The 22750-nt window shown below is 38.6% G+C and overlaps 1 protein-coding gene across 7 annotated transcripts in view; it reads right to left on the reverse strand.

Moving 5' to 3' along the window:
* The window catches only part of sptan1 (spectrin alpha, non-erythrocytic 1), a 146380-nt gene that overhangs the window by 49463 nt on the left and 74167 nt on the right, over nucleotides 1–22750 (reverse strand). For 4 of the 7 annotated variants that reach the window (XM_080418795.1, XM_080418792.1, XM_080418794.1 and 1 more), the window contains 11 exons: nucleotides 20880–21014; nucleotides 20295–20443; nucleotides 15043–15241; nucleotides 14382–14486; nucleotides 10889–10921; nucleotides 8487–8522; nucleotides 5732–5779; nucleotides 4850–4941; nucleotides 4236–4380; nucleotides 2990–3171; nucleotides 1356–1455 (listed from right to left, as the gene is read on the reverse strand). In XM_080418795.1, the coding sequence (XP_080274921.1) occupies nucleotides 1356–1455; nucleotides 2990–3171; nucleotides 4236–4380; nucleotides 4850–4941; nucleotides 5732–5779; nucleotides 8487–8522; nucleotides 10889–10921; nucleotides 14382–14486; nucleotides 15043–15241; nucleotides 20295–20443; nucleotides 20880–21014 (1224 nt within the window). The remainder of the gene's footprint in view (nucleotides 1–1355; nucleotides 1456–2989; nucleotides 3172–4235; nucleotides 4381–4849; nucleotides 4942–5731; nucleotides 5780–8486; nucleotides 8523–10888; nucleotides 10922–14381; nucleotides 14487–15042; nucleotides 15242–20294; nucleotides 20444–20879; nucleotides 21015–22750) is intronic. The other 3 variants (XM_080418796.1, XM_080418797.1, XM_080418798.1) reach the window with 3 other exon arrangements.

The following is a 22750-nucleotide window of genomic DNA, read 5'->3' on the forward strand; positions in this document are numbered from 1 at the left end:
AGTTAAAGACCAGGGAGACGGGTGTGACACGGACCCTATGGAGATTCATGAGTTAAAGACCAGGGAGACGGGTGTGACACGGACCCTATGGAGATTCATGAGTTAAAGACCAGAGAGACGGGTGTGACACGGACCCTATGGAGATTCATGAGTTAAAGACCAGAGAGACGGGTGTGACACGGACCCTATGGAGATTCATGAGTTAAAGACCAGAGAGACGGGTGTGACACTGACCCTATGGAGATTCATGAGTTAAAGACCAGGGAGACGGGTGTGACACGGACCCTATGGAGATTCATGAGTTAAAGACCAGGGAGACGGGTGTGACACTGACCCTATGGAGATTCATGAGTTAAAGACCAGGGAGACGGGTGTGACACGGACCCTATGGAGATTCATGAGTTAAAGACCAGAGAGACGGGTGTGACACGGACCCTATGGAGATTCATGAGTTAAAGACCAGAGAGACGGGTGTGACACTGACCCTATGGAGATTCATGAGTTAAAGACCAGAGAGACGGGTGTGACACTGACACTGAGATTCATGAGTTAAAGGGTTCATGAGTAACAGGGTTAGGTATAGATACCTACACCTAACACTGTTATATATATCTATACCTAACCCTGTTATAGATATCTATACCTAACCCTGTTATAGATATCTATACCTAACCCTGTTATAGATATCTATACCTAACCCTGTTATAGATATCTATACCTAACACTGTTATAGATATCTATACCTAACCCTGTCATAGATATCTATACCTAACCCTGTTATAGATATCTATACCTAACCCTGTTATAGATATCTATACCTAACCCTGTTATAGATATCTATACCTAACCCTGTCATAGATATCTATACCTAACCCTGTTATAGATATCTATACCTAACCCTGTTATAGATATCTATACCTAACCCTGTTATAGATATCTACACCTAATCCTGTACATACAGTATGTCTTTTTCTGCCAGTTTTCCGTTATGATTAAAGGACTAAAATGATGCCACTGATGTGTGGAATGAGTGACCTACCTGATGTCTCTCTAAAACCTGATGTCTCTAAAAGACCTACCTGGTGTCTGTCTAGAAGACCTACCTGGTGTCTGTCTAGAAGACCTACCTGGTGTATGTCTAGAAGACCTACCTGATGTCTCTCTAAAACCTGATGTCTCTCTAGAAGACCTACCTGATGTCTCTCTAAAACCTGATGTCTCTCTAGAAGACCTACCTGACGTCTCTCTAGAAGACCTACCTGACGTCTCTCTAGAAGACCTACCTGACGTCTCTCTAGAAGACCTACCTGATGTCTGTCTAGAAGACCTACCTGACGTCTCTCTAGAAGACCTACCTGATGTCTCTCTAGAAGTGCCTCGGCTCCAGTAACGTCCTTGGCCAACTCTTCAGAGGAAACTAGTCCTCGAATGCCATTGATCCAGGACATCAGATCTCTGTGGAATCATAAATAAAGTAACAATTTAGCAGACACTCTTATCTAGAGAAATCAGAGTAAATGACATGAACTCTAGTCAACAAGCGACTAAACGGTCACATGTGTGCAAAGAAACTGGAATACCAGGTAAACATCAAACCTAGCATCAGTCTAACCAACATGATAAACATCAAACCTAGCATCAGTCTAACCAACATGCTAAACATCAAACCTAGCATCAGTCTAACCAACATGATAAACATCAAACCTAGCATCAGTCTAACCAACATGATAAACATCAAACCTAGCATCAGTCTAACCAACATGATAAACATCAAACCTAGCATCAGTCTAACCAACATGATAAACATCAAACCTAGCATCAGTCTAACCAACATGATAAACATTAAACCTAGCATCAGTCTAACCAACATGATAAACATCAAACCTAGCATCAGTCTAACCAACATGATAAACATCAAACCTAGCATCAGTCTAACCAACATGATAAATAACATTCATTTGTGGTGAAGCAAAACAAATGGAAATAAAACAAAGCAACACAACACAACACATGAGAACAAGTGACCAACACATGTCTGCATAGTATAACTAGTATAACTAGCATAACTCTCTGACCCGTTATCAAAATAGGTGATAACGGGTCAGAGAGAGCTAGGGAGTGAGGTGGAGTCTTAAGAGTTGCATCTATGAAAATGGGACAACAGCTCTTCTGACTGCAATGAGTAGTTTATTCCACAGTTTGGGAGCCAGGAGGGAGAAGAGTCTAGGACATGTGGAGCATTGTCCAGGGTGTTTTAGAGAAGGCAGAAGAGTCTAGGACGTGTGGAGCGTTGTCCAGGGTGTTTTAGAGAAGGCAGAAGAGTCTAGGACGTGTGGAGCGTTGTCCAGGGTGTTTTAGAGAAGAGAGAAGAGTCTAGGACATGTGGAGCGTTGTCCAGAGTGTTTTAGAGAAGAGAGAAGAGTCTAGGACATGTGGAGTGTTGTCCAGAGTGTTTTAGAGAAGAGAGAAGAGTCTAGGACATGTGGAGCGTTGTCCAGGGTGTTTTAGAGAAGAGAGAAGAGTCTAGGACATGTGGAGCGTTGTCCAGAGTGTTTTAGAGAAGAGAGAAGAGTCTAGGACGTGTGGAGTGTTGTCCAGAGTGTTTTAGAGAAGGCAGAAGAGTCTAGGACGTGTGGAGTGTTGTCCAGAGTGTTTTAGAGAAGAGAGAAGAGTCTAGGACGTGTGGAGCGTTGTCCAGGGTGTTTTAGAGAAGAGAGAAGAGTCTAGGACGTGTGGAGCGTTGTCCAGGGTGTTTTAGAGAAGAGAGAAGAGTCTAGGACGTGTGGAGCGTTGTCCAGGGTGTTTTAGAGAAGAGAGAAGAGTCTAGGACATGTGGAGCGTTGTCCAGAGTGTTTTAGAGAAGAGAGAAGAGTCTAGGACATGTGGAGCGTTGTCCAGGGTGTTTTAGTTGTTGTTGTTGTTCACCTGCACAACATGCCACCTGATTAGAGCTGTAAAACCCTCTGCTCTCTCTCTCTCTTTCCCTCACCTGAAGTCAGACAGGAAGCGCTGCAGGTCGTGAGAGTTGCCCAGCTTGTCCTTGCGCTGGTCGGCTCGTCCCACCAGGCTGCTCCAGGCTGTGTTCAGCTCAGTGCATTTCTCCTGGATGTCGTCTACGGCCTCGGGATGGGACTGGATCAGACGCTCTGCCGTCTCCCCCAGAGAGTTCACCTGGACACAACACAGAGGTTACTATGGTTCACCTGTCCTGGGCACAACATGACACGTTGTGAGCTTGTAGATCAAACATTTTTATCCCACGATTTTGCAACCCCATTTTCTTCACCCAGTGCCAATTGTCTAAGTAATCCTGGGCGCTACACTCCCTCTGCCAGCCTAGGGAGAGCCCAGAGCTGAGCCTTCAATGCATGAGAGCTAACACGCCTTCTTATCACCTGACAGGGGAGTTTCCCCAATAGGACGTAGCGCATAGAAGGAACACGTTATTCCAACCAGTTCCTTTCCTCTCCATCAGGCCGGGGCTGACCAGGGGGAGGCGGTATAGAGACCAGGATTACTGCATGTTTTTGTGAGGGTATCTACCTACCCAATCTGGGAACCCATCGCCAAATGAAAAGGAAAAACAGCGCCCTCTGCTGTTTTTTACTATCTCAGTTGGCTCTGGGAGGAAGTTGACGTAGCACCCGTGCGCAAGGAAACCAGGGTTTTGGTCTGCCTTCAGCCTTTCACTTCCGGTGGTGCGACTATGTTTTCATTCCCACTAACAATATTTCTACACGGAACACTAACACCACTTCTCCCAGAGAACATGGATGGTTTTGGTTATAAGCCCACTTGTTTCTATGATGAAAGAGCAAGTTAAAATGTGAATATCTTTCCGTGGTTTTGTCTGCTTCGAGGACGCTATTGTTAAATGAGTTTGGGTTTGTTTCTGGTGGGGAAGGATCGGCGGACACGTAAATCCCGCCCACTACATTTGATTGGGTAAAGCGCGGCCTGCTTCCTGATCTGAAGGCACGCCCACTTGTAGGCCAGTGCGTACGCGATATGACGAACCCCCCCCGACAGATTCAAACGCAGAGCAGAATATGTTCTTGAGAGATTACTACCTACCCTATAGGGGCCACGGGGAGAACATTCAGACTCCACACAGAAAGGCCCTTTCACCTGAGCTTGTAGATCTGCTATTTTAGGTGTGTGACATGCTTAGGACATGCCGGCTTCTAATGGAATCCAAATGACTGAGATGGGTCTGTCTTTAACAGAAAGCTCACCTTGTCGCCCAGGGCAGCCAGGTCTCTCTCAAAGCCCTCATGCTTGCGCTGCAGAGCCTGAACACTGGCCAGATCATGGCCGTAGTTGTCAGTGTTCAGAGCCTGGTTCTTCTCCTCGATCCACTCCTTAGTCTCATCAGCATCCCTGAGTAGTACAGTTACATCATTAGTCTTTAGTATCTATAGAGCATAGTGTATATAGATACAGCCAGGCCCACCTATATACGCTTTATAAATTAATGCATCATTCTATTACTATACTATACCACCTCCCTGACTGTTGCACTAACAAATGCGTCATCACAACAATGCAGAGCCAGCGAGCTAAATGAGATGAATAAGATGAATATGACACATAGTTTCAGTGTTAAAATGGATACAATAATTGCTGTCTGTGGTTCTATATGGGCTGTGGCAATAATGTTGACAAATCATAGGTCACAGCAACGTATTGGAGAAAAAAAAGAACTATAAACGAATTTTTGGAACCATGAACTTTAGTAACATTTTGAATGATGAACTATGAACTGAACTAGTTCATTTAAAAATGTGTGAACTGAACTTTGAACTAGTTCATATAGAAAGTGAACTTTCCCAACACTGTCCCTCAGTACCTGTGGAACCTCTGCACCTCATGAGCGCTGCCCAGCATGTTGCTCCTCTCTTCAGCCAGCTGCTGCAGGGAACGCCAGCGGTTGTTCAGCTCCTAGAAATACACAACAAAAGCGTTCACTAATCACTGTACACTCAGCTTTAGAGACTTCATATCAATGCCTTCATCGTCTGGGATCAGTATTAATTCAATTCAATGGGCTTTATTGGCATGAGAAAACATACGTTTACGATCAGTATTACTAATTAAAATGATAAGAGATGTGGCTGACGTCATATTCAGTTAAATTCAGGATCAGAGACTAATCTCTAAACTCCATTCTTCTATTTCAGCATGCTGACTGTACAGGAAGGGAAATGACATCATACCCATCGATGATGTCACTGGTAGGCAGGTTTCAGAAATGGTGTCATCTTATAATGATATTGATATGATATATTATATATATAATAACAAATGGTTGCTGTCAGGCAGGAGCCTCATATCTCCATAGTTTGTTCTTTTCGTTAATTATTGTCCTACTTCATCATACAAGAGTGTTGCACGGAAGTAGTTAAATGTTCACTACTTTATTTTTATTATTTTGTATTTTTTATAATAAGAAAGGAATGGTTTTGGACAAACAAGGTTTCCACCTGACAGCAAGGAATGCATCAGTCTTCATCTTCTTCTTCTTCTGATGATGTAAGGAAGAGAAGGAACGCTCCACAAACAGACTCTTCCTTGATGGTATTAAAGTAGTCAAACAGACTAAAGTAGTCAAACAGACTAAAGTAGTCAAACAGACTAAAGTAGTCAAACAGACTAAAGTAGTCAAACAGACTAAAGTAGTCAAACAGACTAAAGTAGTCAAACAGACTAAAGTAGTTAAACAGACTCTTACCTTGATGGTATTAAAGTTAGCCGTTGTTTGAACAGCCAAACGTACATTCTAGGGTCAAAGGTCGCCAGAACACGGCAGAAGAGAGGAAAGAAAAGAAGAAAAAAACAGAAAACACCACAACCAGTGAGAGGCAGGACTTTCTCTAAAGACCACACACATCTTTAAAGCAGCAATCCATAACTACAATGTTACAATGTATTCATTTATCAGACGCTCTGTATCCAGAGTGACTTACAGTTAACAAAGTAAACACATACATAGAATGTGTTGTGTCTGAGTACACTAGGATCACAGCTAAACCATGAACTATCTAAATAATAAACTATATATATATATATATATATATATATATATATATATATAATATAATAATAAACTATATATATATAGTTTATTATTATATTATATATATATATATATAAAACTATAGGATCACAGCTAAACTATGAACGTAGTATTTTTACTTTCTTCAGTATTTACAATTGTCTGTAATTTTACTCTTACTCCACTACAATTATTTGAAAACGTTAGTTACTTTGCAGATATAAATTATTATATTATAAAACATACATTAACTTTATCCCTATTTTATACATAAGCTATTTGAAAATAGCCGATCTACAAGCTCACAATGTGTCACTATTTATATATATATATAAATGTTGAATGCCGGACTTTTACTTGTTACAGAGTATTTCTACATTGCAGTATTGATACTTTTACTTCAGTAAAGATATGGTACAGTATGTTAATAGAATGTAATGAACACATCTGTATGGTACAGTATGTTAATAGAATGTAATGAACACATCTGTATGATACAGTATGTTAATAGAATGTAATGAACACATCTGTATGATACAGTATGTTAATAGAATGTAATGAACACATCTGTATGATACAGTATGTTAATAGAATGTAATGAACACATCTGTATGATACAGTATGTTAATAGAATGTAATGAACACATCTGTATGATACAGTATGTTAATAGAATGTAATGAACACATCTGTATGATACAGTATGTTAATAGAATGTAATGAACACATCTGTATGATACAGTAGGTTAATAGAATGTAATGAACACATCTGTATGATAGAGTATGTTAATAGAATGTAATGAACACATCTGTATGATACAGTATGTTAATAGAATGTAATGAACACATCTGTATGATAGAGTATGTTAATAGAATGTAATGAACACATCTGTATGATACAGTATGTTAATAGAATGTAATGAACACATCTGTATGATACAGTATGTTAATAGAATGTAATGAACACATCTGTATGATAGAGTATGTTAATAGAATGTAATGAACACATCTGTATGATACAGTATGTTAATAGAATGTAATGAACACATCTGTATGATACAGTATGTTAATAGAATGTAATGAACACATCTGTATGATACAGTATGTTAATAGAATGTAATGAACACATCTGTATGATACAGTATGTTAATAGAATGTAATGAACACATCTGTATGGTACAGTATGTTAATAGAATGTAATGAACACATCTGTATGATACAGTAGGTTAATAGAATGTAATGAACACATCTGTATGATACAGTATGTTAATAGAATGTAATGAACACATCTGTATGGTACAGTATGTTAATAGAATGTAATGAACACATCTGTATGATACAGTATGTTAATAGAATGTAATGAACACATCTGTATGATACAGTAGGTTAATAGAATGTAATGAACACATCTGTATGATACAGTATGTTAATAGAATGTAATGAACACATCTGTATGATACAGTAGGTTAATAGAATGTAATGAACACATCTGTATGATACAGTATGTTAATAGAATGTAATGAACACATCTGTATGATACAGTATGTTAATAGAATGTAATGAACACATCTGTATGATACAGTATGTTAATAGAATGTAATGAACACATCTGTATGATACAGTATGTTAATAGAATGTAATGAACACATCTGTATGATACAGTATGTTAATAGAATGTAATGAACACATCTGTATGATACAGTATGTTAATAGAATGTAATGAACACATCTGTATGATACAGTATGTTAATAGAATGTAATGAACACATCTTCTCCTATTGAGACGTTTAGATTCTATTAGATGAGATGCTGTGGTGTGGTAGGACACCTACTGGTCGACAGTGGTACTGCCTGCAGGTCAAAATGCTATAGATAGAACTTTGGACAGTCGTACAACTGAGCCAGGTTTAAGGTTCGAATCCCGGGTGGAACATGAACGTTACGGATTGCAGCTTTAAGGGAGAAAGTCAGCACCATAACCATGAGCAGAAATAAACACACCAGCCTCCAAATACTGAACTTATGACACATGTTGTAAATGTGCTGGAAATGATTAGAACTCCTTTGGTTCATTGTGTTGACTCATTAAAACACACGTCTCTGCTTCTAGTGACTGATATTGTCCTTCTAATGAATGTTAGACTCATTAAAACACACGTCTCTGCTTCTGGTGACTGATATTGTCCTTCTAATGAATGTTAGACTCATTAAAACACACGTCTCTGCTTCTGGTGACTGATATTGTCCTTCTCAATTTTGTAAAATCAAGCTATTTAAAAACTGTCTGGGATGCACCCAATGGCCAGAGGAGACGTGAAAACGACAGCAGAAGTGTTTTATAATGAAAGATATGAAGATATGAAACACTTCACATGCACGGTGTCTGACACAGCAACACAACTGTCCACTGCTTCAGTATTCAGAGAAACGTACCTTCCATGGAGATGTGTTCTTTGCATCAGCTTCATCCTGTTCAATGAACAAACAAGAACTGTCATTCATCTGCTATTCCTTTCTAATACGTATAAAATGTGCTTAAAACTGCAAACAATGAGAATAAGATTTAGGGCTGAACAACATGACTTTCTTTAAGTGACACTGGGATTGTAGTTTCAGTTGATATTTAAACTGCAATTATACACTTATATTTATATATATATATATTAATACACATTCAGTGATCTACAAGCATGGATCATCAGACTAAACATAGACTCTATGGTGACTGATGGTATTTACATGTATGTATATATATATATATATATATATATATATATATACATATCACTATGGTGACTGATGGTATTTACATGTATGTATATATATATATATATATATATATATATATATATATATATATACATATCACTATGGTGACTGATGGTATTTACATCACATATATATTACATATGTATTCACTCCGGGAACGCATACTGTGTCATCTTAGATTTTTAGCTATAAACATTATTTTATATACATACATATATATATACATACATATATATATATATATATATATATATATATATATATATATATACATATATACAAAAGTATATATAAAGAAATAGCAGATCTACAAGCTCATAGCGCGGCAACAAGGGCCATGCTATGAGCTTGTAGATCTGCTATTTCTTTTATCGTGAAAATGCTGTGCAAATCTTTGAATATATATATATATATATATATATATATATATATATATATATATATATATATATATATATATTGTTTTTTTGTTTGTTTTTTTAAGCACATTTTATCTCAAATCTTTGCTTCTGGGTGTTTTACAAATGTCTTCGAAATCCTAACAGTTTTTTTTTTAAAGCAGATTATAAAAGCTCATAGCACGGCACTCTGTGTCGTGCTATGAGCTTGTATATCTGCTATTTTTGAATAGCCAAAGAAATGTAAAAATGACACAGATGCGTCCCCAGATTGAACATGTTAAAGTCACATGGTGATCAGTCATTGTTCAGATTGAACATGTTAAAGCTACATGGTGATCAGTCATTGTTCAGATTGAACATGTTAGAGTCACATGGTGATCAGTCATTGTTCAGATTGAACATGTTAGAGTCACATGGTGATCAGTCATTGTTCAGATTGAACATGTTAAAGCCACATGGTGATCAGTCATTGTTCAGATTGAACATGTTAGAGTCACATGGTGATCAGTCATTGTTCAGATTGAACATGTTAAAGTCACATGGTGATCAGTCATTGTTCAGATTGAACATGTTAAAGCTACATAGTGATCAGTCATTGTTCAGATTGAACATGTTAAAGCCACATGGTGATCAGTCATTGTTCAGATTGAACATGTTAAAGCCACATGGTGATCAGTCATTGTTCAGATTGAACATGTTAAAGCCACATGGTGATCAGTCATTGTTCAGATTGAACATGTTAAAGCTACATAGTGATCAGTCATTGTTCAGATTGAACATGTTAAAGCCACATGGTGATCAGTCATTGTTCAGATTGAACATGTTAAAGTCACATGGTGATCAGTCATTGTTCAGATTGAACATGTTAGAGTCACATGGTGATCAGTCATTGTTCAGATTGAACATGTTAAAGCTACATAGTGATCAGTCATTGTTCAGATTGAACATGTTAAAGCCACATGGTGATCAGTCATTGTTCAGATTGAACATGTTAAAGCCACATGGTGATCAGTCATTGTTCAGATTGAACATGTTAAAGCCACATGGTGATCAGTCATTGTTCAGATTGAACATGTTAAAGCTACATAGTGATCAGTCATTGTTCAGATTGAACATGTTAAAGCCACATGGTGATCAGTCATTGTTCAGATTGAACATGTTAGAGTCACATGGTGATCAGTCATTGTTCAGATTGAACATGTTAAAGCCACATGGTGATCAGTCATTGTTCAGATTGAACATGTTAAAGTCACATGGTGATCAGTCATTGTTCAGATTGAACATGTTAGAGTCACATGGTGATCAGTCATTGTTCAGATTGAACATGTTAAAGCTACATAGTGATCAGTCATTGTTCAGATTGAACATGTTAAAGCCACATGGTGATCAGTCATTGTTCAGATTGAACATGTTAAAGCCACATGGTGATCAGTCATTGTTCAGATTGAACATGTTAAAGCCACATGGTGATCAGTCATTGTTCAGATTGAACATGTTAAAGCTACATAGTGATCAGTCATTGTTCAGATTGAACATGTTAAAGCCACATGGTGATCAGTCATTGTTCAGATTGAACATGTTAGAGTCACATGGTGATCAGTCATTGTTCAGCCCTAATCAGTGTGATTAACAATCAGCTCATTTAAAGCATGCCAACGTTCCAACCTTGCCAGGAGCGGAGCCCAGCAGTTCTTGTTGCTACAAAATGCAAAAAAAAAGAATGTGACATTATAAACCATAAAACATATGATTTATAACAACCAGGCTGGCAGGAAAAACATGCCTATAACATGAGCAACGGACAGAAACCACTTCATGCTGTTTCCTAAAGGAGCATTTCAGACTTTTCCTTACCTTTATATGTTATTATATCCTAAGACGAGTTTTCATTTCATAACTTAAATTAAACTGGTTGAGAACCACTGGTTTAAATTAAACTGGTTGAGAACCACTGGTTTAAATTAAACTGGTTGAGAACCACTGGTTTAAATTAAACTGGTTGAGAACCACTGGTTTAAATTAAACTGGTTGAGAACCACTGGTTTAAATTAAACTGGTTGAGAACCACTGGTTTATATTAAACTGGTTGAGAACCACTGGTTTAAATTAAACTGGTTGAGAACCACTGGTTTATATTAAACTGGTTGAGAACCACTGGTTTAAATTAAACTGGTTGAGAACCACTGGTTTAAATTAAACTCTGTTTGATTTGAACCACTTAAACCCTGCTGTATACTTAATTCCTGTATACTTAATTCCTGTATACTTAATTCCGAGTCCCCCAGGGCTCTGTACTGAGGCGCCTCTTTTTCTTTTTTTTTACTCTTACACCAAATCGATCTGCAAGCTCACAGCACGCCGTTTTGCAGCGTGTTGTGAGCTTGTAGATCGTCTATTCTCGCCAAATGTTCTCCCCCAGAAACAGGGTTCACTACGCTAGGGTTCAAGTGGTTAAATATAAAACTCTTAAAATATGAAGTGTCATATTCAATGTCTTACAGTAAACAAGGTAAACACATACAGTACATAGAATACAGAGACAGTGTAGTGTCTCAGTAAACTATAGGATCATAGAATACAGAGACAGTGTAGTGTCTCATTAAACTATAGGATCATAGAATACATAGAGACAGTGTAATGTCTCAGTAAACTATAGGATCATAGAATACAGAGACAGTGTAGTGTCTCAGTAAACTATAGGATCATAGAATACAGAGACAGTGTAGTGTCTCAGTAAACTATAGGATCATAGAATACAGAGACAGTGTAGTGTCTCAGTAAACTATAGGATCATAGAATACAGAGAGACAGTGTAGTGTCTCAGTAAACTATAGGATCATAGAATACATAGACAGTGTAGTGTCTCAGTAAACTATAGGATCATAGAATACAGAGACAGTGTAGTGTCTCAGTAAACTATAGGATCATAGAATACAGAGACAGTGTAGTGTCTCAGTAAACTATAGGATCATAGAATACATAGACAGTGTAGTGTCTCAGTAAACTATAGGATCATAGAATACAGAGACAGTGTAGTGTCTCAGTAAACTATAGGATCATAGAATACAGAGAGACAGTGTAGTGTCTCAGTAAACTATAGGATCATAGAATACATAGACAGTGTAGTGTCTCAGTAAACTATAGGATCATAGAATACAGAGAGACAGTGTAGTGTCTCAGTAAACTATAGGATCATAGAATACATACAGTGTAGTGTCTCAGTAAACTATAGGATCATAGAATACAGAGAGACAGTGTAGTGTCTCAGTAAACTATAGGATCATAGAATACAGAGACAGTGTAGTGTCTCAGTAAACTATAGGATCATAGAATACAGAGACAGTGTAGTGTCTCAGTAAACTATAGGATCATAGAATACAGAGACAGTGTAGTGTCTCAGTAAACTATAGGATCATAGAATACAGAGACAGTGTAGTGTCTCAGTAAACTATAGGATCATAGAATACAGAGACAGTGTAGTGTCTCAGTAAACTATAGGATCATAGAATACAGAGACAGTGTAGTGTCTCAGTAAACTATAGGATCATAGAATACAGAGAGACAGTGTAGTGTCTCAGTAAACTATAGGATCATAGAATACAGAGACAGTGTAGTGTCTCAGTAAACTATAGGATCATAGAATACAGAGAGACAGTGTAGTGGGAGTGAGATATCTAGACTGGGAGTGAGATATCTAGACTGAGAGTGAGATATCTAGACTGGGAGTGAGATATCTAGACTGGGAGTGAGATATCTAGACTGGGAGTGAGATATCTAGACTGGGAGTGAGATATCTAGACTGGGAGTGAGATATCTAGACTGGGAGTGAGATATCTAGACTGGGAGTGAGATATCTAGACTGGGAGTGAGATATCTAGACTGAGAGTGAGATATCTAGACTGGGAGTGAGATATCTAGACTGGGAGTGAGATATCTAGACTGGGAGTGAGATATCTAGACTGGGAGTGAGATATCTAGACTGGGAGTGAGATATCTAGACTGGGAGTGGGATATTTGATTGATTGATTGATGTAGTTTATTTAGAAAGACATGAGAATAGTACATGACAGTACATAACAGTACATGGAAGTACAAATTCACAATACAAGGTCTACTAAACTGGAAACCCTCATTAAGCATTACGCTTGTTTAAGATGAGGACCCCATACACACAAATCATGATGAAATATAAGAGGCAGGCAGATATACACACTACTATACAGAATGTCATACAATCAGCTTTCAGACTGGGAGTGGGATATCTAGACTGAGAGTGAGATATCTAGACTGGGAGTGAGATATCTAGAGATATCTAGACTGAGAGTGAGATATCTAGACTGGGAGTGAGATATCTAGACTGGGAGTGAGATATCTAGACTGGGAGTGAGATATCTAGACTGGGAGTGAGATATCTAGACTGAGAGTGAGATATCTAGACTGGGAGTGAGATATCTAGACTGAGAGTGAGATATCTAGACTGGGAGTGAGATATCTAGACTGGGAGTGAGATAGACTGAGAGTGAGATATCTAGACTGGGAGTGAGATATCTAGACTGGGAGTGAGATATCTAGACTGGGAGTGAGATATCTAGACTGGGAGTGAGATAGACTGAGAGTGAGATATCTAGACTGGGAGTGAGATATCTAGACTGGGAGTGAGATATCTAGACTGAGAGTGAGATATCTAGACTGGGAGTGAGATATCTAGACTGGGAGTGGGATATCTAGACTGGGAGTGGGATATCTAGACTGGGAGTGAGATATCTAGACTGGGAGTGAGATATCTAGACTGGGAGTGAGATATCTAGACTGGGAGTGAGATATCTAGACTGAGAGTGAGATATCTAGACTGAGAGTGAGATATCTAGACTGAGAGTGAGATATCTAGACTGAGAGTGAGATATCTAGACTGGGAGTGAGATATCTAGACTGGGAGTGAGATAGACTGAGAGTGAGATATCTAGACTGGGAGTGAGATATCTAGACTGGGAGTGAGATATCTAGACTGAGAGTGAGATATCTAGACTGGGAGTGAGATATCCAGACTGGGAGTGAGATAGACTGAGAGTGAGATATCTAGACTGAGAGTGAGATATCCAGAGAGAGGCACACTGGGTGTAGTAGTAGTAGTGTTGTGTGTGTAGGGTGTAGTGTTTACCTGAGCCTGGACCATGGGAGCCTCCTCAGCCATCAGACCTTCAGACTCCAGCTCTGACGCCACCTTGTTGATGTCCCTCAGACGAGACTCATTGGCCTTCAGATCCTACATTATGTTAATGAGAGAACACTGAGTCATATATACTCTATATATGGTCATGTCTGAGTCATAGTGAACTCTATATATGGTCATGTCTGAGTCATAGTGAACTCTATATATGGTCATGTCTGAGTCATAGTGAACTCTATATCTCCACAGTTTACTTACCTTTTTGTACCAGTTTGTCTACACAGATTATCTGCCTAATAAACCCTTACTTTATAGAAGTCTACACAGATTATCTGTCTAATAAAACCTTACTTTATGGAAGTCTACACAGATTATCTGTCTAATAAAACCTTACTTTATGGAAGTCTACACAGATTATCTGTCTAATAAAACCTTACTTTATGGAAGTCTACACAGATTATCTGTCTAATAAAACCTTACTTTATGGAAGTCTACACAGATTATCTGTCTAATAAAACCTTACTTTATGGAAGTCTACACAGATTATCTGTCTAATAAAACCTTACTTTATGGAAGTCTACACAGATTATCTGTCTAATAAAACCTTACTTTATGGAAGTCTACACAGATTATCTGCCTAATAAAGCTTTACCTTCTGGAAGTCGTCAAACTTCTTCTGAAGGACCTCCACCTGCTCCAGGTCAGAGCCCACCTCCTCGTTGGTGAGAGCGCTCTCCTTCTCGTTGATCCACTGCTGCAGCTCGTTGGCCTCGCGGAACAACATGAACTTCTTACAGCTTTTCTCCAGCATGTCCTTACGCTTCTCCCCCAGCTCCAACAGAGTACCATATCTATAATAATATGAATAATATGAATAATATGAATAATAATAATACTGTTAACCAGCTCCAACAGAGTACCATATCTATAATAATATGAATAATATGAATAATACTGTTAACCAGCTCCAACAGAGTACCATATCTATAATAATATGAATAATATGAATAATACTGTTAAGCAGCTCCAACAGAGTACCATATCTATAATAATAATACACATTGTTTCTAACGTAGTGGTCCATTGGAAAATGTTTTTAAAAAATTATATTATATATATATATATATATATATATATATATATATATATATATATATATATATATATATATATATATATATATATATATATGTATATATATATATATATACATATATATATATATATATATATATATATATACATATATATATATATATATATATATATATATATATATATATATATATATATATATATATATATATATATATATATATATATATATATACATATATATATATATATATATATATATATATATATATATATATATATATATTGTTTGTATATGTTTAAATCATATTTCATAAGCCAATCAAATGTATCTGTACATTATGCACTCTGTACTCTAAGAATGTAATTCACACAGCCAATCAGAGCCAAGTATTTTCCTAAACCACGGTGTTCAGACATATATGCACATTTAGTGAAGTTGACCGCCCACTGGTGGCTGACTGTAGTATCTACGTTCAGACCAACATCATTAACACAGGAATCCACATCATTAACACAGGAATCCACACACACACACACACACACACACACACACACACACACACACACACACACACACACACACACACACACACACACACACACACACACACACACACACACACACACACACACACACACACACACACACATGGAGCATGGTGTGACATCCATGCGTGACCTTGGGATGGGAGGGTACTAATGTAATACCACTGGCAAACTGAAGATGGCAGTGACGGGGAGAACAGGCCACAGAATGATTAGAACAGGAGAGAGAGAGAGAGAGCGAGAGAGAGAGAGAGAGAGAGAGAGAGAGAGAGAGAATGAAAGAGTGTAAAGTAACTCTGGTTCTCTGCCAGAGTCACTGCTTTAAGCATCAACACCAAAGGTCAAGCAGTGTTGATTTAGTCGACTAAAACTATGACGATAAATGTTTGTCAACTACCTTTTAACACTGAGAAAACTAATTAAAAACTAAATAAAAACTAATTAAAAACATGACCCTAACATGACCCTAACATGACCCTAACATGACCCTAACATGACCCTAACATGACCCTAACATGACCCTAACATGACAGGCCTGATCAGAGCTTAATGTCAGCCTCTGGCGGGCAGCGGGGGGGGGAGGATGATGATGATGATGATGATGATGATGATGATGACATCAGGAGAACAACATGGAGGAGAGACAGAGACTCACAGCTCTTCAACCTGCTTCATGCGTACAGACACGCTGCACGCCTCCTTACTGAGCAGCCTGCACCACGGCAAGGCACAGAGAGAGAGAGAGGATAGATCACATGTTATATAGAGAGAGAGAGGATAGATCACATGTTATATAGAGAGAGAGAGGATAGATCACATGTTATATATAGAGAGAGAGAGAGAGGATAGATCACATGTTATATAGAGAGAGAGAGGATAGATCACATGTTATATAGAGAGAGAGAGAGAGGATAGATCACATGTTATATATAGAGAGAGAGAGAGGATAGATCACATGTTATATAGAGAGAGAGAGAGAGGATAGATCACATGTTATATAGAGAGAGAGAGAGAGAGGATAGATCACATGTTATATATAGAGAGAGAGAGAGGATAGATCACATGTTATATAGAGAGAGAGAGAGAGAGAGAGGATAGATCACATGTTATATATAGAGAGAGAGAGAGGATAGATCACATGTTATATAGAGAGAGAGAGAGAGGATAGATCACATGTTATATAGAGAGAGAGGATAGATCACATGTTATATATAGAGAGAGAGAGAGGATAGATCACATGTTATAGAGAGAGAGAGAGGATAGATCACATGTTATATAGAGAGAGAGAGAGGATAGATCACATGTTATATAGAGAGAGAGAGAGAGAGAGAGGATAGATCACATGTTATATATAGAGAGAGAGAGAGGATAGATCACATGTTATATAGAGAGAGAGAGAGAGGATAGATCACATGTTATATAGAGAGAGAGGATAGATCACATGTTATATATAGAGAGAGAGAGAGGATAGATCACATGTTATAGAGAGAGAGAGAGGATAGATCACATGTTATATAGAGAGAGAGAGAGGATAGATCACATGTTATAGAGAGAGAGAGAGGATAGATCACATGTTATATAGAGAGAGAGAGAGAGGATAGATCACATGTTATATAGAGAGATATATTTGATAACATATAAATAGCAGCCACCAGCCAGTCATTGACTGCCAGTCAACTGTCTTCTGTGTTTTGGTACGAATGATGAGTGACCCCCCCCCCCCCCTCTTGTTTTGAGCTTCAATTCCGAAAGAAAGTTTCCGAACTTTATTTTTAGGAGTTTATTTTAGTATTTATTTGTAAACCTAGTATTTGGGGTGGATATGTAATATGTCTTCAGATTAATATGTCTTCAGATTTGATTTAAAACGCTGCAAAGTACTAAACTATAATAACCTTCTTACAACAGGTTTGGATGGAGTATGAGTCAGGCTTTAAAGGGTTAAATAGGGGTCATCTTAACTCATTCAGTGCCACTGGCCAAAATTCATTGGCTTAGGTGCTTAGGAGCCGAGATACAGCCTTTTTCAGTAAGAAGTTAAACAAGAAGTGAATGGAGCAGAACATTTTCAAATCATCATATCTTGGGTTCTGAACATTTTTTTACAAAAAAAAATGTTGTTGTTTTTTTACGTTTTAGACGTCCAGTGGCACTGAATGAGTTAAGGAAGAGCATTAGAAAGAGTTATAGCACTGCGAGCCGTGGGGGGTGGAACTGGTTCTTACTGCTTCTTACTGGTTCTGTATAAACAGATGGTTCTCTATCATGTATAAACAGAGGGTTCTTACTGGTTCTCTATCTGGTTCTGTATAAACAGATGGTTCTTACTGGTTCTGTATAAACAGATGGTTCTCTATCTGGTTCTGTATAAACAGATGGTTCTTACTGGTTCTGTATAAACAGATGGTTCTCTATCTGGTTCTGTATAAACAGATGGTTCTCTATCTGGTTCTGTATAAACAGAGGGTTCTTACTGGTTCTGTATAAACAAAGGGTTCTTACTGGTTCTGTATAAACAGATGGTTCTCTATCTGGTTCTGTATAAACAGATGGTTCTCTATCTGGTTCTGTATAAACAGAGGGTTCTTACTGGTTCTGTATAAACAAAGGGTTCTTACTGGTTCTGTATAAACAGATGGTTCTCTATCTGGTTCTGTATAAACAGATGGTTCTTACTGGTTCTGTATAAACAGATGGTTCTTACTGGTTCTGTATAAACAGATGGTTCTTACTGGTTCTGTATAAACAGATGGTTCTTACTGGTTCTGTATAAACAGAGGGTTCTTACTGGTTCTGTATAAACAGATGGTTCTCTATCTGGTTCTGTATAAACAGATGGTTCTTACTGGTTCTGTATAAACAGATGGTTCTCTATCTGGTTCTGTATAAACAGATGGTTCTTACTGGTTCTGTATAAACAGAGGGTTCTTACTGGTTCTGTATCTGGTTCTGTATAAACAGATGGTTCTCTATCTGGTTCTGTATAAACAGATGGTTCTTACTGGTTCTGTATAAACAGAGGGTTCTTACTGGTTCTGTATAAACAGATGGTTCTTACTGGTTCTGTATAAACAGATGGTTCTTACTGGTTCTGTATAAACAGAGGGTTCTTACTGGTTCTGTATAAACAGAGGGTTCTTACTGGTTCTGTATAAACAGATGGTTCTCTATCTGGTTCTGTATAAACAGATGGTTCTTACTGGTTCTGTATAAACAAAGGGTTCTTACTGGTTCTGTATAAACAGATGGTTCTTACTGGTTCTGTATAAACAGATGGTTCTTACTGGTTCTGTATAAACAGATGGTTCTTACTGGTTCTGTATAAACAGATGGTTCTTACTGGTTCTGTATAAACAGAGGGTTCTTACTGGTTCTGTATAAACAGATGGTTCTCTATCTGGTTCTGTATAAACAGATGGTTCTTACTGGTTCTGTATAAACAGATGGTTCTCTATCTGGTTCTGTATAAACAGATGGTTCTTACTGGTTCTGTATAAACAGAGGGTTCTTACTGGTTCTGTATCTGGTTCTGTATAAACAGATGGTTCTCTATCTGGTTCTGTATAAACAGATGGTTCTTACTGGTTCTGTATAAACAGAGGGTTCTTACTGGTTCTGTATAAACAGAGGGTTCTTACTGGTTCTGTATAAACAGATGGTTCTTACTGGTTCTGTATAAACAGAGGGTTCTTACTGGTTCTGTATAAACAGAGGGTTCTTACTGGTTCTGTATAAACAGATGGTTCTCTATCTGGTTCTGTATAAACAGATGGTTCTTACTGGTTCTGTATAAACAGATGGTTCTTACTGGTTCTGTATAAACAGATGGTTCTTACTGGTTCTGTATAAACAAAGGGTTCTTACTGGTTCTGTATAAACAGATGGTTCTCTATCTGGTTCTGTATAAACAGAGGGTTCTTACTGGTTCTGTATAAACAGATGGTTCTTACTGGTTCTGTATAAACAGATGGTTCTCTATCTGGTTCTGTATAAACAGAGGGTTCTTACTGGTTCTGTATAAACAAAGGGTTCTTACTGGTTCTGTATAAACAAAGGGTTCTTACTGGTTCTGTATAAACAAAGGGTTCTTACTGGTTCTGTATAAACAGATGGTTCTTACTGGTTCTGTATAAACAAAGGGTTCTTACTGGTTCTGTATAAACAAAGGGTTCTTACTGGTTCTGTATAAACAAAGGGTTCTTACTGGTTCTGTATAAACAAAGGGTTCTTACTGGTTCTGTATAAACAAAGGGTTCTTACTGGTTCTCTATCTGGTCCTGCCGCAGGCCGATGCTTCCCTGCTCGTCTAGAAGGTTCTCTCTGGAGGACGACTGTGTGGGATCCAGCTTCTTCACGTAGGCCGCGGGAACAAAGCCCTGCCGGTCATTCACCTCAACCTTCCACCAGTCCTACAGCACAGGAAACACTGTTTATTTAGTCCTACAGCACAGGAAACACTGTTTATTTAGTCCTACAGCACAGGAAACACTGTTTATTTAGTCCTACAGCACAGGAAACACTGTTTATTTAGTCCTACAGGAAACACTGTTTATTTAGTCCTACAGCACAGGAAACACTGTTTATTTAGTCCTACAGCACAGGAAACACTGTTTATTTAGTCCTACAGCACAGGAAACACTGTTTATTTAGTCCTACAGCACAGGAAACACTGTTTATTTAGTCCTACAGCACAGGAAACACTGTTTATTTAGTCCTACAGGAAACATTGTTTATTTAGTCACTACTAAAAGATGATTTACTCTATTAAGGGAAAACAGGAGCTTAAAAAAGAAAGCAGGGGTCGCTTTATATTAGCCTGTATGAAAGCAGAGCTGTGGACGTCACCTTGTTGGTGCTGTTGAGCAGGGTGAGGATGTCTCCCTTCTTCATGGTGACCTCTCTAGGACTTTTCTCCTGGTAGTCGTACAGAGCCAGGACCAGCTCTTTACCCGTCTCATCGTCTGTAGGAGCCACTTGTTGCTGTGGAGCAGAACACACACACACACACACACACACACACACACACACACACACACACACACACACACACACACACACACACACACACACACACACACACACACACACACACACACACACACACACACACACACACACACACACACACACAGGTTTAATGGTTTAGCTACAGCATAGCAGTCTCCACTGTACTTCTAGACCCGATATGTTTTACAGTTGGAAAAAAGCAAGACCACAATGTGACAGTGGAGGATGTTATGTCACATCTTAAAGTTAAACAGCTTAATAAGTCTCTCCCATCCACACACATTGTTTTTATTTGCATTTTGATTTGTTCTATATTGATTTTAATGTTGTATTGCATTCGCTTTCTGTGCCAATTTATTGTACAAAAATGTCTTTTCATTATCAGTCATTTAACACATATTGGTTTGTATGTTTACCTGTGTGTGTGTGTGTGTGTGTGTGTGTGTGTGTGTGTGTGTGTGTGTGTGTGTGTGTGTGTGTGTGTGTGTGTGTGTGTGTGTGTGTGTGTGTGTGTGAGACTCTAATATATAATAACTAGAGGTCCGGCCGCCCGTCCGCTAGCCGCGCACGGGGCTCGTCCGCTAGCCGCGCACGGGGCTCTAGCGCAGGTGCGCTTATTTTGGGGTACCAAAATCGTGAGATAAAAATTTGCAAAAGTAAAAAAAAAATATATATATATATATATATTTTTTTTTTCCTGGGGGTCCGGACCCCCTGGTGGTGCGCGGACCCCCTGGGAGTGCTGGGACCCCCGTGGAACATGGCGGACCCCTTTGGCTGTTATTTTTTTTTCATGAAGGTGGTTGCTTGTTTCTGGCGCAAATGTGGCAACACTGATATTTTCTTGTGTTTTGTGCTTGTGTTCTTTTGGCAACGTGGCAACGCAGATGGCTGACATGACTGACGACACAGATATAGAAACCTAGATACCTCATTGGCCTCTGCAGTTCATTGTAACGACTGGTCTCTCAATACAAGGCTCTTCCGGGGGGCTGTTTGACTACTGACCAATCACATCACGTTAACTACTGGCCAATCACAGCGCGTCTAACTGACTAGTTGCTGCCCGGCTGCCTCTTAAGAAAAGACCCGCCCCACCTGCCTCTGATTGGCCTACCGAACGCCCCCTTCTGTGACGCACACGGAAGTTTCCAGCTTCCCCCCAGAAGCATAGAGGAAGCGGAAGTGCGTCCGAGATGCCGACGCTTCAGAGCCAGAGGAGGCGTCTACCTTTATATGTCTATGACTGACGAATCCTTGGTGTCTTTACTTCCGGGTTGCATAATGATGACATCACTGTCGAATCCTTGGTATCATGATCCTAGCCTATTGTGTAGCAGATGCACAGCAGCACAACGGCTGTTGTTTTCCACGCTCGTGCTAATGAAACACTAAACGGTGAAGCGTGTGATTGTGAGGTTGAGCGTTAATGTATTAACATTGTAGTGACCTGAATGGAGCGTGGAAGCAGAAGACACGGTGCAGTGAAGGGGAAGGTTTCTTTCATTTCTCCATCATTATGCTCTTAGATTACAAACGTGTCGGGCTGTCCAGACCGTCGTCAGTGTGACAAAATAAATCAGTTCTATTGTTTGTTGTACTAACGTTTTATTTTTTAATATATATTTTAATTAGCTTTTTTCATTTTAAAATACAAGACATACATGACATACATGACCACATGTATGGTCCTAACCCTAAATACATAC

This window comes from Gymnoscopelus braueri, assembly GCF_963280865.1.
Source record: "Gymnoscopelus braueri genome assembly, chromosome: 22".
NCBI lineage: Eukaryota > Metazoa > Chordata > Actinopteri > Myctophiformes > Myctophidae > Gymnoscopelus > Gymnoscopelus braueri.